The 20,132-nt window shown below is 38.8% G+C and overlaps 1 protein-coding gene across 3 annotated transcripts; it reads left to right on the top strand.

Annotated features, from left to right (window-relative positions):
• Positions 1–2,250: 2,250 nt before the first annotated feature.
• LOC129094834 (sex comb on midleg-like protein 2) lies at positions 2,251–18,578 on the top strand. Of its 3 annotated transcripts, none has more exons than XM_054603111.1 (15): positions 2,251–2,315; positions 5,157–5,585; positions 6,108–6,161; positions 6,817–6,887; positions 7,113–7,347; positions 9,338–9,426; positions 9,517–9,760; positions 10,835–11,100; positions 11,418–11,511; positions 11,924–12,127; positions 12,811–12,972; positions 13,064–13,192; positions 14,090–14,308; positions 14,393–14,541; positions 16,122–18,578. In XM_054603111.1, exons 2-15 carry the CDS (start codon positions 5,564–5,566, stop codon positions 16,245–16,247), a joined length of 2,064 nt encoding a protein of 687 aa, XP_054459086.1. In that variant the 5' UTR covers positions 2,251–2,315; positions 5,157–5,563; the 3' UTR covers positions 16,248–18,578. The 3 variants fall into 3 exon arrangements, with proteins under 3 accessions (XP_054459086.1, XP_054459087.1, XP_054459085.1); XM_054603112.1 differs by having other exon boundaries at positions 14,087–14,308; positions 14,396–14,541; XM_054603110.1 differs by having other exon boundaries at positions 14,087–14,308.
• Positions 18,579–20,132: the final 1,554 nt, after the last annotated feature.

Genomic DNA, 20,132 nt, shown 5'->3' with positions numbered 1-20,132 from the left:
CTATTAAAAACTGGACTATACTATTTACCTCGACACAAAATGTTACTGGAGGAAATATTTAGATCTTTCACTTTAGTACAAATAGCAATACAACAGTGTTAAAGTATTCCATTAGATGTCAAAGTAATGTATTGGAAGTGTTAATTAATTAATTAATCAATTAGTTAATCAATTCATCAGCTAATTGTACTCAAAGTATAAAAAGTCAAAATAAACAATTCAGAGAAATGCCTCTTGAGAGTGTTAATTTATGGTATTTAATTATTATTACTCATGTATTAATATTGTTAATTTAAGGTATTTAATTATTATTACTCATGTATTAATATTGTTAATTTATGGTATTTAATTATTATTACTCATGTATTAATATTGTTGATTTAAGGTATTTAATTATTATTACTCATGTATTAATATTGTTAATTTATGGTATTTAATTATTATTACTCCTGTATTAACATCTAGTAGTATTTTACTTTGTAGTTGGTTAAGTTAGAGCTATTGTTGAATTATTTTACATTATGTTCAGTTGTTTAATCCATGAAAAATGCCTCATGTAATTTATGAGACTCAGATGATCAGAATATTGAATAAAAAATTAAGAGACCGTCTCTTCCAGATACATTTTGGATTAAAAACTACAATATTTACTTCTTAATTGTATATCAGACTCTGAGTTTAAATTAGCATAAAATGGTATAAGTACCTTACATTTGTTTTGTACTGTTATTTTGTTAAATTCCACCACTGTCATAAACTATTTGGATGAAGTGTAAACATAAAAGAGAGCTACGAAGTATATCATTTGCAAATTACAATTATTTTAAAGTAGAACACAGATATATAGTTTTCCTTCATTATAGTCACTTTTGTTGAATGTAACGTGCAGTAGATATTATTACTACTTCTGGAGTTTCCACAGGTGCTTTAATATTTGGACTGTTTGATCGGATTAGAATAATGTAACCTTTAGAGGAAACATGTAGGCGGGGAAAACCCACGAGTTCTAATCTGACAGAGAACTGTTCTGAGTCAACGTGATGACGTAACAGAGAGTTCTTACCCACTTTCTGGTAAACGAAGATATGTCACAAGCTTTCATAGAAATTGACTGTGTTTTAATTTATGATTTGTTTTTGTTTTAATTGAGATTTTTTATTATTTTTCCCTGAATTCAAGAAATATTCAAATCAATTTTCGGATTTAATATCCACATAATTTATTTTGCATTTTTGTATTTTATCATTTAAATATGTTTTCTTAAATCTGATCTAGTCTTCTTTATTAAATGAAAACAGCTATTATGTGTAATTCACTTTGTTAAATTATTAAATTGTGTTCTTTTCCTTTACATACATTTTTAAAAATAGCAGCCTTTAGTCTTTATTTGTTAGATCAAGACAGTTTACGTAGTTGTATTGGAATTCAGTTAAATATTTTTGTTTGAATAATATTTATTAGTTTTCCTTTGTAAATAAAAATGACAAGGACAAACATTGTTCCTCCTCCCTTCATAATAACACAATAACAAAACATTAACAATAATGTATCAATAACTAACCAAAGAATATAATTTCTTTTTTTTAAAGCGGTTATATTGCAGATATTTGTTACAGTATAACCTTGACTCTGGTTAGTTTGGTTATATACAGTATGTTTTATAGTATATTTTTAATATTTATATTGTAATTGCTCTATTCTATATTTATACACTAGACTGCATTTTTATTCCCTCTTCACATGTTTATTTAATGCACCAAACACCAAGGCAAAGTCCTTGAAATAACACTTATTCTGATTCCAATGAGTGATATAATATATTCTGAATATAAAAAAAACACAACAAACAAAACAAAAAATTGAAGATAAAAATATAAATAATTTGGTTGAACTCTCAATAGTATTCCTGTCTTAAAAGTTATTATTTATATAATTAAATAAACTATAATATTGATTTGTTTTGTTAAAGTATCTATTTCTAAGGAATGTAGTAAACAGCGTCAGAAAGATATTTCAAAGAGTAGAGAACACAAAGATGGTTAACTCCTCCTACTTTATAGAATCCAAAATCGCAGACAGCCGCTGATTGGTTGAAAACCACCAAACCTCTCTCTGATTGGCTGCCCGTGTGAGCACTATGAGCGCTGATTGGTCCCCTGCTTTGCACGCAGAGCGCTCCATCGCTGTTTCGCCTGGCCCCGCGCTCATCGTACACATATACTATCTTTGGCATAAAAATAAAAAATGGCAGCTGACGATTAGAAAGAAGTGTGGAACCCGGAGAACACGGAGAACACACGGAGAACACGGAGAACGTGAGTGTTTGTTCAGACGCTACGACGGAGAGGAGGGAGAGGGTTAACGCTAAGGCAGGGGAGCTAGCATGGAGGCTAGCATGGGAGCTAGCATGGAGGCTAGCATGGAGGCTAGCATGGAGGCTAGCAGGGGAGCTAGCATGGAGGCTAGCAGTGGAGGCTAGCATGGAGGCTATCAGCTAGCATGGAGGCTAGCAGTGGAGGCTAGCAGCTATCAGGGGAAGCTAGCAGTGGAGGCTAGCAGCTAGCAGGGGAAGCTAGCATGGAGGCTAGCAGTGGAGGCTAGCAGCTAGCAGTGGAGGCTAGCAGCTAGCAGTGGAAGCTAGCAGCTAGCAGTGGAGGCTAGCAGCTAGCCATGGAGGCTAGCAGGGAAGCTAGCAGCTAGCAGTGGAGGCTAGCAGCTAGCAGTGGAGGCTAGCAGCTAGCAGTGGAAGCTAGCAGCTAGCAGTGGAGGCTAGCAGCTAGCAGTGGAGGCTAGCAGCTAGCAGTGGAGGCTAGCAGCTAGCAGGGGCAGCTAGCAGGGGAGGCTAGCAGCTAGCAGTGGAAGCTAACAGCTAGCAGGGGAAGCTAGCAGCTAGCAGGGGAAGCTAGCAGCTAGCAGGGGAAGCTAGCAGCTAGCAGTGGAAGCTAGCAGCTAGCAGTGGAGGCTAGCAGCTAGCAGTGGAAGCTAGCAGCTAGCAGGGGAGGCTAGCAGCTAGCAGGGGAAGCTAGCAGTCCCAGTTGTCAACATTGGGCCCAGACTATCACCTGGAGCCTTGTAAAGAAAGTGACCTGACTATTGTCTGAAACATGTTCATTAAGTTATAACATCAGAGATTGTAGCATCAGATAATAACTAAATCCATATTAATTGCCTCTTCTAACAGTTATTAAGCTTCATTATAGCAGCTGAGTGACTTAATGAACTGTGTTGTTACTGTTGTTGTTGGTCACATGACTTCTGAGGACACACACTTCCTGTTTTCCTCCTTTTATGACTCCAAGACCAGACGTCAGGACGGCTTCTTTATTTACTTATTGCATAACTACAGTGGTGGAAGAGAGACTTCAGTAAAAGCAGTATTACTACTACAGCGTAAACACTTTTATATGAGTCAAAAGTCCTGCATTCAAAATCTAACTTGATTAAAAGTATAAAAAGTATTACAAAGTCTCTATTGGAAGGACACCCTAAAGTACACTTCATCTTGTTTTCTCCACTAAAAGGGCACCCTAAAAGTATTACAAAGTGCTTAAAGTATAGTAGTGCAAAAGTTATAGTACTCATTATACAAAAAGGCCCATTTCAGAATTACGATATTTGTTTATTTGTTTACTTGTTTCTTTGTTTTATTTACTGGATGATAATAGTTAAATCCATAATGTATTCTTCACTTTCATTTTGCAGCTGGTAAACTTGGAGCTACTTTTAATTACTTTATACATTGCGGGGTAGCCTAACCTATGATAATAAATAATAAGTTATTAGTTGATTTATATTTTTTATTAGGTATCTTAATCTGCAAAGAACTAAAGTTGTCAAATAAATGTAGTGGAGTAAAAAGGACAACATTTTCCTCCAAAATTTAACTGAGTAGAAGGATGAAGTAAGCATAAAATGGAAATACTCAACTACATGAGTAAACGTCTGCCAGACTAACTCCCTATCACTAACTCATCAGTGTCTTAGTCATGAAGTTCGTAGGTGACATATGAGCGCTTCACTGTCATTTATGAATGCTGAGGGGAATATACACATTTAAAAACAGTGTTGAACCTGGAAAAAAAACACCCTATTACTGACTTCCTGTTTCTGTGGGAATGTCCAGTACGGGAAAACCACACTTATGTCCACGAAAGTAAGTTAGTTTATTTTATTTTGAAATGGAGAATTTTAGAATTGTAACATGCGTTTATACACAAGGACCAGATGCACTGTGTTTTTTACAGGGAAACACTGATTTACAACACAGGAGGCTTAAAGTTAAAATACACAAATACATACACAAAAATACAGAATATATGTGTGTCTACAGGGTATTAGGTGTGAGAACAATGTGTCTCTTTTAGCCATGATTTAATACTAATATTGTGTTTGCTTTCAATTCACTTGACGTTTGTTCCATAGTGTTGCTCCTTTAACAGAGAAAATAGTTTTACCGTTATTAAATTGTTTTTATTTTAGTCTTATCCAATATTTTATGTTTTATTTTATCCTGTAAAGCACTTTGAGCTGCATTTTATGTTATGAAAGGTGTTGTATATGTCACATTTATTATTATTATTATTATAATACGATTGTCCATATGTGGTTATGCTTAATGTAATCGCTAAATGATCAAATATTTTGATCAAATATCGGGAAAATTCAATGTTAAAGCAGCTCATAGAAGCAAGGAAAATAAGTGATGAGTGATAAATAACAATAAGGTAGGATGGAAAAAAAAAATAAGACAAATTAAAATAAAAAGACATTGCAATATACATATATACACCTTTCACTTATTGCAATGGATAATTATGTTATCTTGAAATGGCTAAAAAGGATTTCAAAGAAGAACATTTTGTGTTTTCCAAGATGTGAAAATTATTCCACCTTATTGTTCTTTTTTTTGTCCATATTTTAATTTTTTTGGTTTTACAGTGAAATATGATGGTTGGAAATAAGTTCTGGTATTATTTAAACAGCAACATGTAAAATTCCCCCAAAATCATATTCATCAAAGCCCTTGTATTTTATAATGTGGGTCTCACGACGTTGTCATTTTTACTCTGCCTGTATGAATCAACTAATGAATGTCTTTGGAACTATGGGGGCTGAATTTCATTTTCAAATTTTTTCACCTTTACATTTTTTTTTAGAAAACAACAATAAACAGCACAGACGCATACCTGGTCGCCATTGTAGAAGAGTCAGTATTGGATCGTCATCCTAGATGTGTCACCATTGGTCGTCCCGGTAGAAGCGTCACCATTGGTCGTCCCGGTAGAAGCGTCACCATTGGTCGTCCCGGTAGAAGCGTCACCATTGGTCGTCATCCTAGAAGCATCACCATTGGTCCCCACTGGTCGTCCGGGTAGAAGCATCACCATTGGTCGTCACCGTAGAAGCGTCACCATTGGTTGTCACCATTGGTCGTCCCGGTAGAAGCATCACCATTGGTTGTCACCATTGGTCGTCACCGTACAAGCGTCACCATTGGTCGTCACCGTACAAGCGTCACCATTGGTCGTCACCGTAGAAGCGTCACCATTGGTCGTCAGTCACCATGGGAAAGACTCCTTTAAAAGGCAACGAGACCATATTTTACTAAACCCGATAAAAGTTTGTTTTAATTGCTTTTAAGGTTATTTAGTTATTTAAGTTATTAATCCAGTGAAAACACCACAACAGGACTGTATGGTCTTTAGAATGTGACAGCTTCATTTGTTTTGTTATGATGGAGAGTTTTAAAAACAGAGTTGTTAAATAAGATATTTTCAGTACAGAACTTCACAAATAAGAGAATACATTTTAGTATTTCACTCAAAGTTTTGACATTAAATCCCTCAGAAATCCATATTTATTACCAGTTTTCTAACTGTTATTTATCTTCGCATTAAAAGTTTCTAAGTGAGAAAAGTTAAAACAAGGTAATTATAATTTTTTCACATATGTAAAAGTTGTTGGACACAATAAAAAATAGGTGCTTGATCTGCCCGACATGACGAGATGTTTGGGAAGATGTAGTTTTAAAAAAAAAAAAAAAATTAAAGCTGTATTTAGAGATTTGTTAAAATAACTTGTATAAAACTTTTTTTTATCATTTATAGATCAGAAAGACGGCAAAAAAGAGAAACCAGGTGTGACTCCTACAACAGCTAAAGGTGAAACTTATTATTTGAAACTTTGTGATGATGTTTGACGTGATTTTTATATTCCATTAGAATACTTTGGTTGAACACAAGACAGACTGCTTGGGTTAAGTGTTATTACCAGTAGTCACTTTTGAATAAATACAATTGGTTTACTCTCCAAACTACTAGCTTTTTTGAAAAGCGACAGATTTTCCGTCTATATTCTAATTTATAATAGAATATATTCTCTATCTAGCAGAGAATAGTTCATACTTAATAGTTTAACCTCAAATTCAGGTTACAGTGAGCAGGTGACATTTGACATTCTGCTCAAGCATTTACTATATTTTATGTAATTTATGGCCAAAATACAAAACATTTTTAATCCATATGGACATTTTGTTAGCTGGGCTCTTGTTAGAAATAAATTTAGCTTTCCATTATTTACAAGAAAAAGAGTTGTTGAGTTGTTTATGTTCTTTTATAGCTATATGATTTTAGACGTGTCTGCATTTGTTATTTGTACCACTTAAAAAAAAAAAACATGTTTTTAAGTGGTACTTAAAAACATGTTTTTTTTTAAAGGTTTTAAATTAAATAAAGGAAAAAGATGTATTAATAGTTTGCATTTAACAGTGATTGTTGGAGCGAAATATTTAATGTTTTTGTGTTTTTATTTATTTAGATGCTTTCAGCTGGGAAGAATATCTAAAAGAGACGTCTTCTTTACCGGCTCCTCCAGGATGTTTTCGTCAGGTAGGAAGTGCTTCTGGGAATAGCTCCCAGCTGTTCAAACTGGTTTTGTGCATCACTCAAACATACTATATTCATGACTTTGAATGCAACACTACTACTACTACTACTCCTCCTACCTGCACAGGTTTCACCAAACACTCAACAGTTAGATGACATTATCGTTAAATACTGATTTATGGTGCAGTGTAATTGATCGATGCTTACAGTATCAGTGATTTTCCTCAGGCCAGAGTCCCGCCCTCCAACGACTTCAAGGTGGGAATGAAGCTGGAAGCCCACGACCCGCGCAATTCCACCTCCGTCTGCATCGCCACGGTTATGGGTTTGACGGGGGTTCGTCTGCGTCTCCGTCTGGACGGAAGCGACAACAGCAACGACTTCTGGAGGCTCGTGGACTCCTCGGACATCCAGCCGATCGGAACCTGTGAGAAGAACGGAGACATGCTGCAGCCACCGCTGGGTAAGAAATCAGTACGGGGGGATGTCAAATATTTCATCTGAATCCATCTTTGCATTGGTCTGCTAATCTTCAGTTATGGAACTAAGCAAGAAGAGCAGAAGAAATAGTAAAACTGTAAAAGAAAACTGACCATGCAGAGAGTCTCTAATATGGAAGTGAAAAGGAAGTTTCCCAACAGACATCAGTTATTATTGTTATCCTTTTTATTTGGATTCTTTGAAAGAACCCAACTGTAATGTTTTGTTTTGTTGTAATACAGCTTTAATAATTAGAATAGCAGGATGATACATTGGACATACTATGTACACAAAAATATGAACGTCTTCTCATAGGGATGTCAGTTTCCTTTCGATAGCTCGGCCCTTATTAACTGGTTACCTACAGGTTCATTTTTAAAAACACAAAATTATGTTAAATAAAACAGGTGCTTTCTTTTTCTTCAACACTCGATTGACTGAATGAGATCTGGTGCTGCGTTATAAAAGCACATTCAATTTGTAGTATTTTGTTTTGTAAATGTCTTTACTTTTATTTTTTGACAGTGTTTATTGCCACACTTTGATGGTTAAATTAGTAAATCAACCAATTATTAGTTAGATCAGAGTTAACAGAAAGTAGAAAACCAACATAGTTATGGGCACTAAGTCGAGGAAAACACCTGAAAGAACAGATAGCGGACGAAATTCGTTCTAGTTTGATCGTGGTCTTTGTAAAAAGGCGATCAGATGACGAAAAACACACGAGACAATTTCTCTCTGCGCAGCTTAAATTGAGGTCGAGTCTCTAAAGCCACATTCAAATTCTGTTCATGACAGGACTGCTGCACAATTATTCCACCTCCGATGTTCTGTATAAAAGTTACGGACACGGACTGGAGTGGGGGCATTGTTGCGGTATTTACAGAGCCGAATCAACTTCTGCATAAAAGGGTCAGCCAGCATGGCAGGACTTCACACACTAGACACCATCACGGTATCTTAAATCATAACTGGGGAGCGTCATGTCAGCTTTGTTTGGTCAATTAACATCCGGTGAAACTACAAAGAACAGGACTCAAATGCACGACTCCAAAAACAGGTTCAGTAGACAGGAAGCGGCAAAGGGAGGAACCCACAATGAACTGAACATAAAGCGAGCACAAAGACTACATATAACAAAAGAGAACAGGTGACAGCAGGTCTGATGAGGGACAGGTAAAAGCCAATCAGGGCGGGGCAGACAATCACACACACAAGGCAGGAAGTGAAGTCTTCTGTGACAAAAGAGGTGGCGAGTATCAAAATAAAAACAGGAAATGTGAATAAATAACATGAAATAAGGAATAAAATGACTGATAATATGGCCGACAGCTTCACAAAGAACTCAACATGAGGAAAAACATGTTTGACTGTGTTTGAGCACCAAGCATCATGATGTAAACACAGAGTCCACCTCCTCTGGTCCCACCGGAGTCCTGCTCTCTGTCCCGCTGTCGGCCCGTCAAGAGCAGCTTGATCCGGGATGAACGATGGCTCCAGGTCTCTGTGAAGATGTGGACTTAACAGTCACCGACCTTCAGCCAGGAGCATGCTGGGTAGTGGAGTAGCCTCGGGTCCTAGCTGGGTTAGCTTAGATTCCACCTCTGCTCTCCTCCCTGGGGCAGTTTGGTGGCGTTTGGCCTGTCTGGTCTGGCTGGTTGGTCGGCTGTGGGCGGCTGAACGTCTGCTGCTATTAATCCCCAGGCTTTGTTTACTGAGGTTGATGAATATATTCTGTCATATGCCATTTGTGATAAACATGAAACAACAGAAAAGACATGTACATGTGCCACTGTTGCCATAGCAAGACGAGTGTAAAAGCAAATCCGTTCAGAACTTCAGGATCTCTGTATGAGAGTCAACAAATAAACAGTTCTTCATCCATCATACTTCCTCATCTTTTGATTGTAATGCTTAATATACATACTATGTCTCACTTGTGTTTTTAAATGTTATATCTCATTTTCTCCAAGGCTTCAGGATGAACGCTTCCTCGTGGCCGATGTTTCTGTTGAGAACCTTAAACGGAGCAGAGATGGCTCCAGCATCTGCCTTTAAAAAGGTACATGTGGCTTCAAAAACACCGAAATACAAACACAATACAGCGTTTAAACAGACGCATTGAGGACACTGCGCTGTTTTCTTTCCCCAGGAACCTCCTCAGCCCCCCCAGAACAACTTTAAGTCGGGCATGAAGCTGGAGGCCGTGGACAAGAAGAACCCGTACCTCATCTGCCCCGCCACCATCGGAGAGGTGAAGGGCGACGAGGTCTTCGTCATGTTCGACGGGTGGCGCGGCGCCTTCGATTACTGGTGCAAGTACGACTCCAGGGACGTCTTCCCCGTGGGCTGGTGCTCACTCACAAAGCACAGCCTCCAGGTGCCGGGAAACAGCGGTAAGAAGAAGCTCAACACACAATGACATACGAGGCAGAAATTTGTAATGCTAAGAGCTCATAAATCATCTCTAATATCTATTTTATGTGAAAACATCTCCATCAAACTACTGGATTTATTCTAGTTCATCACCAACACTACATTTTACAGATTACATGTGAACACATCATAACGTTATAATTTACCTTCAGCCAATACTCATTTTCACTGAACAGAGCCTGAACGCATCATAATGTAACTGAACCTTGCGGTGCTGCTAACGTTACTAGCTCTCCTCCTGTTAGCGGTGCTGCTAACGTTACTAGCTCTCCTCCTGTTAGTTTAAACACAGGTTGGTTGTTTACAATGTAACATTATCAGAGATCAGAGACTAGAAAAGCATAAATGAAGTCCTGATCTCATATTTTACTGAATATTGGAGGATAACGATCGTCAGTAAAAATGTATTTGACAACGGTCCGTTAAACTGATACAGCTTTAGTACAAATGATGACGTTATTTACCATCAGCTAAATGCACAGTCATGCCAGATATTAAGTCAGAGATCAAGTAATTGGAACTGTGTGACATAAATTGGAGCACTTCCCCTGCTACTTCCAGTAATGAGATGCCCCAGTCCAAACCCAGAACGGCACAAGAGTCTCTTTTCTCCAAGTCTGACTCTAATCCCATGAAGTCATAATGACAGAGTGTCTCTCTGATTAGACAGAAGAGACTCCACAGTGAAGAGGAAAGTCACAAACCAATCTTCGTCCAAAATCTGTGTTTCTTTCTCTAGTTATATCCGCTTTGTTTATTTATCATAGGGGTCTGTAGAAACAGACAGGAGAACCAGCACGGAGCAGATCAATGTTCTGCTGTGGACGTATTTTAGACTCCTAAAAGAATCAATATCAGTTTAAGTGAACGCTATATTTAGAATATTTTCACCTCTTTACCTTTATGACGGAGAACTGAAGCTGTTATCTATGCTCTCTACAAAGACACCAGACTACATTCACACAAACAGAGACTTAACCTCTCACAATCGACTCCCTTCATACTAATCGTGCTGTGTTCTGCTGTTACCACAGTCTCCATGCCAAAGGCCGTGCCGATCCTCCCGGCGTCGCCCTCCAAGCCCAGCCGGCGTTCCATGCAGTCCCCCTACAGACTCCCCAACCCTCTGCCCGCTCTGCCCGTCAGGAAGGGGGTCAGAGGTCGCCGGCCCAAGAGCGAGACCATCGCTCTGCTCAAAGCCGTGGCCGAAGCGACCGCCGCACAAAACGGAGCCGCACCCGAAAGCACACCGCTGGTCCCCCGACCCCACAAGAAGAGAGGGCCCAAGCCCGGCAGCAAGGTGAGGCCCTGCTGCAACAACTCTGAGTCTACACTTTTTATTTTACTGCCGCACTGTAAATGAATGACTCTAGACCACATGACACTAATACACTGTGCAATACAATAGTTACAATAGTTTTCCTGTCTGTATATTTCTTTACTGTTTTGTTTTTTTTATTGCTCATTTGCTTATTTATAATACTTATGTTGATCTTGTTTTTTTATTTACTATGTCTCTTGTTTGCACTATCCTCTATGCTGCTGTAATCCTGTAAATTTCCCGCTGCGGGGACTAATAAAGGATTATCTTATCTTATCTAATGTGTATTTTTTCAGAGGAAGTCCAAGATTCTCCAAAGCCCAGCACATCTGCCCAGCATCCAGGTTCCTCAAGACAGTCCTGCCAGCCTCAACTCCGTGGTTTCAACAGGTAATCACTGTTTGCTTCCCATAATAAGCTGTTAGCGGTGCAACTATTAAACTCACGGTGCTGCTAACATTACTAGCGCTCCTCCTGTTAGCCGTTAGCGGTGCTGCTAACGTTACTAGCTCTCCTGCTGTTGATTTAAACACAGGTTGGTTGTTTACAATGTAACATTATCAGAGACTAGAAAAACATAAATGAAGTCCTGATCTCATATTTTACTGAATATTGGAGGATAACGATCGTCAGTAAAACTTTATTTCACAGTGAGATGGTTAACGTTAAACTGTGGAATCAATGTGGTTGACCTGCGTGACGGATCACGGATCGACAGTGGTCCGTTACGCCACTCTTAGCTATACATTTACAAACATAAGAATTTCACATTAGCTTACTTGTATTTCCTTTCTTGTTCCAGTGTGCGTTTACGTGAACAAGCACGGTAACTGCGGCCCCCACCTGGACAGGAAGCAGATGCAGCATCTTCCGGACCACTTCGGTCCGGGCCCGGTGAACGCGGTGCTCCAGCAGGTGGTCCAGTCCTCTATAGACTGTGCGTACCAGCCCAAAGTCCTGCTCAGCGCTCTGCAGACGCACTCTGGAGGAGGAGAGGTGGTCAGAGGTAGAATCACAGACGATACCGGTCATCACATGTTGTTATTGGATGCATCTTACCTTTAAAATAATCAATAATGGGTTTATTAAAAAGCTGCACAAGTAGCCAAGCCTTTTTTTGTGCTCAATAAAATAAAACAGCTCTATATCACTCCATGTAAATTGCATAAATACAACTCTAATATTTCACCCCTTTTGTTTTAGATATGGTCCAGAAGAGGGAACATTTTTAAACTCCACTTGGCAGTGCACTAAACTAAAGAGGTTTTTGGGAGGGTGGTTATCCAGTATTCGTGGTGTTGACTTTCTTTTGGACCCTGAGAACTTGTTTATGGGGTAACTTTACTAAATATATCTTAAAAAATACCCACATAAAGCTCACAGAAATCTTTCTGGCCATGCTAAAACAATGTATTGCGTTAAACTTTCTCTCTAAATTGGAATGTGGCTCTCTGAAATGAATAGTTGGATACCTTTAGAGAAATTAGCTAATTGGTTAAGGAATAAGAGGAAAACATTTTACAAGATATGGCAACCCTTCTTCGCCCATAGTCATGTCTTTTTATTGTCACTGTTTGCTTAATTTTGTACTATAATTGTATTATTTAATGGCTACGTGCTGTGTGTGAATGTGTTCTTGGTTGATAAAGCTATATTCAAATATTCCCTCCATCTCTTCCTTCCTCCCAGTGAGAACCGACGGCGGCGTCCGTGTGGTCAAACTGCCGTCGGCCTCCAGTGCTTCCTTCGTGCTTCGCTTCCTGGAGACGATGTGTCGTCACCTGCAGTGTGACAATCTGTTCAGCAGCCAGCCGTTCAGCCACTACGCCGCCTACGACCGGACCAAGTCAGGTGACGTCTGCATTCAGGAGTTCTTAGAGTAGATTAAAAAGCAGGAGGTGAGAGGTGACTTTAACATCCCGTCCTTGTTCCTGTGTTTCAGTGAAAGAAGAGGCGCTGGACGCTCCGTCTCTGGTTCGGGGGGGTAAACGGAGTCTCTCTGGAGTCTCGCCGCCGTATGCAGCTCCTCTGTCGCCTAAACATTTACGCACCGAAGCTCATCCTTCAGAAGGTACGGCTCACTTTAGAGATGTTTTTATGTTTGAATGATCTTTGTACTGACTGAATATATTGTCATTCCCTTTAAGTTGCATCAATAACACTGTTCCTACTAGAGTCTGGTGTAAGAGCTTAAACTGGTTTCATTGGATACAAACTGGCTGAACCATCATTTGTCATTATGAAACAGTCTAAATATATTAAAAAGTAGCTACATCAGCAATCTGTGCCGACAGGGTCACAATGCTAAATCCAACTTGGATTGCATTAGAGATCAGAACAGTTCATGACGAGACATGGCAGTTAGTCTCAAAGAAAACTATTATATTTTTATTATTATTATTATTATTATATTATTGCCAATAAAACAACATTTGGGATTTAAAAAAACAGACGAGTGAATTGTCTTCAAGCTGCATTCTCTCTAGTGTCCACCAGGGGGCGCCTCCTCTGGTTGTATAGAAGTCTATGAGAAAATGACTCTACTTCTCTCTTGATTTATTCCCTCAGTAAACATTGTAAACATGAGTTTATGGTCTCAATCTCTAGTTTCAAGTCTTCTTCAATACAGCATGATGTTCATTTAGTAAATGATGCTCCATTTAGAGTCAAACAGACCATAAAGCAGGGGATGCTTTAGGGCGGGGCTACACACTGATTGACAGGTCCACACCAGAGACGTATACGGCGTCTCTACGTCACTCCTCCTCAGTCCATATATGGTCACTTCCTGTTCACTGGTTGCAAAAGAAAAGTCTAGAAACCAATGAGTGACGTCTCGACATGTCAGTCCACGTCTGTGGTTCCTAAACACCACCGTCACACGTCTTTACTGGACGTTGTCTTAGTCAGATGGTATAGAAGCGTTTAAAGGACGCCGTCTGACCGTCAGCGTTTCTCTCTCCAGCAGAGACTCTGCCTCACGAAGAGAACGGCCTCATGAAGGAGCAGCGCTACATGGACTCCGCCTCCAACTCCATGACCCCTCGACCCCAAACGGTGCGAAGCGCATCGGAGTACCACTCTCGCACCGGCGCCCGCTATCGCCACGGCAACGGCGCGGCCATTCGACGCCTCTCCTCCAACCCGGCAGAGCTCAGCTCCAAGCTTCCGCTCAGACGGGTAGAAGGTACGATGAGATCCTGTGGATTCACAGTAGATGTGTGTGAATGTTAACGCTCTGGTGCTCAGTGTGTATCTTTGTGTTTGGCAGCAGCCAGCTCCACCACCGGGCCCGAGGCTCTGGGTTCTGAGCTGCCCAGTAGAACCCCGTCCTCCTGGTCCATCGATGAGGTGATGCAGTTTGTGAGGGACGCCGACCCCACAGCTTTAGCTCCACACGCTGAGCTGTTCAGAAAACATGTGAGTTAACGTTTACTTTTTCAGACTGATGCCAAGTTCACTCTGACCGACTTCAGCCCTGATTTACACTCGCCGACCATTTATGGAGCTCAAAAGGAGGACAGATAAGAGGCTAATCGGCACTCGAGCATTATGTGTGAACTGTGCAAAGACCGGAGCCGAGAGTCACAGATAGCAACATGCTAGCGCTACATCCACACTGCTACGTTTTCATTTTAAAACATATATATTTTGCTACGTTACGACTAGCGTCCTCACTCCTCCAGCATTTTAGAGCCACTACAACGGAGACGTTTGAAACGCCGCTGAGGTTACATTTTAGTGTAGACGGACGGAAACGGAGGCCTTTGACAACGATGACGTAGACACCAACGTTCACTTCCTGATTGGGTCTCATCAGGCATGACGTGTCCTTCCCTGACTCGTCACACCGCCGGAAGAAAACAAGCAAACAAAAGCCTTGTTTACAGATCGACTACCAGGTTAATTCAACATGGATAACAGATACAGGCATTGCTGATCTTGTTTAAACTAGCGGCTGTTGTGAAGTTAAATTCTGCATTTTATAATCCTACTACTGCTATTATGAGGAGGAAGCAGCTGTTATTGGAGCTATTAGTGTACGGCGTTATCAGCCCTACGGAGCGGACGTCTGAAGTCAAGACTTGCAGAGGACTTTCCTTATTGATGCTGTTTTGTGTCTGCACAACTATTGTGAGGTTCACAGAGAAACTGTAAAAGAACAAAAGCATAAATGCTCTCCAGTACGACAGGGACTTCAGCCAACAGCAGAGCTACCAGTGAGAACAGACAAAAACGCAACCGAGGAAACAAGGGAGAGACTTGTGTTGACCAAGTTGCGTAGCCAGTAACACCAGGAGCTTAACTCTATGTGTTGCATTTGCAATACGGACAAAAGTTGTTGTTGCACTGAGAGGAATACAGATAAATAGTAAAGATGTGTGGAAACAGGCTGTTATATAAACCTCAACAAGAAAAAAGAGAAAGTGGAAAATCCTGTCTCACATTACATCATTTCCTGCATCACGTCTCCACAAAACGTAGTTTGGAGACGAGACCTTAAACTGTTCCACAAAAAAAGAACCAAAACTTTTGGTGACGTTGCTTTTAACCTTTAAGGTCCAGAGTGTTTATATCTTTAAACAGAGACTAAAAACCCATCTATTCTATGTAGTGTTTAATAATGAAATTATTATTCCTTATTATTATGTCTGATTTTATATAGTAGCTTGTGTTTTTATGCTATGGTTTAAGTATTTAAAAAAAAAAAATCTATATATATATATATATATTTTATAGATTTTTTTTCTTCATCTCTCCATTTTCATCCCGATTAGATTTTTTCTTTGATCATTGTCTTAGTTTTGGTCAATCATTTCTAAAGCACTTTGAACTGCATTAGATTAGTTTGAAAGATGCTATTTAAATAAATCTTTATTGATGTGAAAACCACAACGACACAATCACAGCAGGTTGTGTGATGGAACACGACAGATCGGACCTCTTGAAGTTGTGTATTGTATATTTATTAGATGATTTGTCTGGTTCTGTTTCCTCAGGAGATCGATGGGAAAGCTCTGATGCTGCTGCGGAGCGACATGATCATGAAGTACATGGGTCTGAAGCTCGGCCCGGCTCTCAAGCTGTGTCACCACATAGAGCGTCTGAAACATGTGAAACCCTGAGACGGACCGGGGCCCCTGGAGGAGCCGCCGTCTGGACCAGGACTCATGGGGGGGCTACATGTGGACTCTGGACTCCACCTGGAGGGGGTCTGAGGTGGACTGCGTGGACACATTACCTCATCCCCTCATCAGTGAACCTTTATGAAATCCCAAAGGAACAGAACCGCTGCAGTGTCTGCATCGCTCTCTGCACACGGAGGTGAACAATCTTTTGATCCTGGTTTTGGATCCCCAAAGATGGAGAATGTTTCTTCTTATATACTGTTTTTAATCTTGACTTAATAAGGACGGGTCGGTTCACTGAGAAAAACTGAAACCCATCAGAAGTTCTTCCCTTCAAGAGGAGATCTCTCTCTCTCTCGTTCAGCTGGTTTTATCACACGTTTGCCTCACGTTTGGTTTTCATTTCCTGCAGAAAGCTGATAATACGTTCATATCGTTATCTCACTGATCGCCGTGGTTACACTCGTCTTCTCAACGCCTCAGAGCGACCCGCCTGATCGGATATATTTCGTGGTTAAAAGAGCGGCTGTGAAACGGTGGATAAACATTTAATTTCCTGTTAATCCTTCACAATACAAGTCCCCCGTTTACTTCTTCCTCCCTGCAGTATTAGTGGACTTGTTTATCAAAGCTCAGCTAGTTCAGTGATAAATACATTTTCCTATTAATTCCTCACAATAGGGCTGCAAATAATGATTATTGTCCATTGAGTTGACGATTAATCGATTAGTTGTTCGGTCTATAAAATGGAGAAGAGTCGATCAGTGTTTCAGAAACTACGCCTGCAGATCTCTTTTATTTGTCCACAACTCTAAGATATTGAGTTTCCTGTCAAAGGAGGAAAGAAACCAGAAAATATTCACATTAAAAAAGCTGGAATCAGAATTTAGACTATTTTCTTAAAATAAGATGATAGGTTTTCATAAAACCGATCGCTACTTCACAATAAAAGTCCCCCGTTATTTCTCCTGCTTCCTCTTCCTCCCTGCAGTATTAATAGACCTGTTTAACAAGATCGACTTCTTCAGTGATAAATTACTATTAATTCTACATAATAGGGCTTCAAATAACCATTATTTTCACTGTCCGTCTAAGTCGTTGATTATTAATCAACTAGTATTTGGTCCATAAATTGTTAGAAAATGGTACAAAAATGCCGATCAGTGTTTCCTAAAGCCCAAGATGACGTACGCAACAACAACTCAGTAAAGAAAACAGAACTTATTCACATTTAAGAAGCTGTTTCTCATTATGACTAAACTTGATTAATTGGTTATCAAAAATTGTTGATTCATTTAATAGGTAACAACTAATTGATTAATTGTTGCAGCCCTACTTCACAATAAAAGCCCGTTATTCTTCCTGCAGTATTAGTAGAATGTTTTTCTAAAGAATAGCTGCTAACAAAGCTACGCTAGTTCAGTGATGAACACGTTTTCCTGTAAAATCTTAAAGTCTCTTCTTATTTTGTTATTTAAAAGCTTTTATTTTGGAGGAAATCATCCGCAGTAACTTAACAGGACTCAGTTCCTGATCTCGGAGCGTACAGACCTTGACAGTTGAAGCGTCCTGGACTGATCAGACGACAGAAGTGAGTGTAACCACGGCCGGAGACGCCATCACCTTTTTTCCCGACATATCTGATCAAACCTCACGTTTCCACGAGTTTCCTGCCGCATCATCATCATCATCTTCTGTGTCGGCCTCAATGAAGGGTTTCAAAAAGGACGACATTTCTAAGGGCTGTTTGTTCAGTTTGGATGTAATATTTCATCTTCATCATCATCTTCATCATGTGAGCCCGTCGGCTCCTCTGACCGTTACAATCACTGTTAGCAAAGAGAACAGATGTGTACAGTTTTTATGGGTTTAACCATGAATATCAGCGACAGAATGTACATTTTGTAGAAACCTAATATTTTAAATAAATCATATACATGAGTTAGAAATGTGAAGATAAAAGAGGAGGATGGTGGAGTTCCATTCTGCTTCTTTTAGTTTTTTTAATCTTATTAACGCGGCGCTTTTAGTTTCAGTGGTTTAGACGCTGCCTTGCTTCACTGACGCGTTTCTCAGGTCTGCGTGGTCTTTGTTAGGACGAGCTTTTGTAGCCAACCGTTTATAAGAAAACACTCGACAGAAGTTTCCTCTTCCTCCTCCTGGATAAAAAAAAGACTTTGTGCCATACGACTTTCAACTCGAGGGTTTCTCTCTTCTTGCATCTTCTTCAAACTACTTGAACATAAGTGTCACTAGTCCATTTTTATGTCACACCGGATAAACAATGTGTGTTTATGAAGTTGTGTATTTCCTTTTTATAAACCTACCAAAAACTAAAACAGATGTTTGTGTGTTTTTATTGACTGCTGCAAAATGTTTGTTATTTATTTTACAGTAAATGACTCATTCTCTATCATTGAGTAAACTGACTAAATTACATATTTTATGGATATTTCATATTATAGTCAATAAATGACAATAACAGTACAGAATAACTGATAATTAACCCAAATAGTGAGAACAGTAACTAATGGAAGTTTGTTTAAAACAAGCGACTTTGATGAGTTTTGAGCAGATTATTATATTTCTTTCTGATATTTTTAGGAACATTTCTGTCTTTATTGAGTTTATTTTTTTGTTTGAGCTCGACCAAACTCAGTTTACGTCTCAGCAGCCTGGAGACACAGTTGCTGACCTGGAATCATTTAAAAAAAAGAATTGCTCCTATGGCCTTGTCAAAAAACTGACATAAAATGATACTATTTCCACTTTCACTGTGTCATTTTTATTTTATTTTCTGTGCACGGTCGGAATTGAAAAAAATAAAAACTTGTTAAATCAGAGGACCAAAATGTCCCCCTCTTAAAACTGCCATAAAAATACTATATATTAATATAATTATCCACTTTCACGGAGTTACATTTTAACCAACATCAATTCTGATCATAACTATCAAATATTTGATAATTTGTATATATATATATATATATATATATATATATATGTATATATATATATATATATATACATATATATATATATATATACATGTATATATATATATATATATATATATATATATATATATATATATATATATATATATATATATATATATATATATATATATATATATATATATATATATATATATATATATATATATATATATATATATATGTATATATATACATATACAAATATGTATATGTATATATATATATATATATGTATATAAATTGACCCTTTAAATATTTGTACTAATAATGCTGTTATTTATTTCATAATGCTGTTATTTACTTCATAATGCTGTTATTTATTTCATAATGCTGTTATTTATTTCATAATGCTGTTATTTATTTCATAATGCTGTTGTTTATTTCATACCTCACAGTCAGCTCACCTGTGAGAGGAGCGGGCTCACCTGTCTCCTCCCCGCATTGACCCTCTGCTCTCGGTCAGGTGCTTCTCTGAGCTCCTCCGGTTCTCCACAGAACATTTAAAACATGAAACAGAAACTTTAAGACAGATTAAGACATAAGACTATGAAAGTAAACTCAGTGGTATTAAAGTAGAACCTGGAGGCTGCAGGATCAACGTTTCCTCTCCAAACCTCAGGTCTCACACCTGTTCCCAATTAATCACCAAGACACGCCCCCTTTTCCAAACCAGCAGGTAGGCCACGCCCACCACCCTGACAGCCAATAGGACCACAGTGTGCCAAGACAGGTGGGTAAAAAACTAAAATGTATGATTATATATATAAATATATTCTTCTTTTTCTTCTTCCTCTGTGCATTTATTGGCGGAGCAAAAATGTAATTTAAAGGTGCGTTCAGCCTCCTACTGTATCAGAGTTTGTAAATATGATGTTATGTTATC

The sequence above is a fragment of the Anoplopoma fimbria genome, chromosome 8 (assembly GCF_027596085.1).
Source record: "Anoplopoma fimbria isolate UVic2021 breed Golden Eagle Sablefish chromosome 8, Afim_UVic_2022, whole genome shotgun sequence".
Taxonomy (NCBI): Eukaryota; Metazoa; Chordata; class Actinopteri; order Perciformes; family Anoplopomatidae; genus Anoplopoma; species Anoplopoma fimbria.
This window is presented reverse-complemented; position numbering and strand designations above follow the sequence as displayed.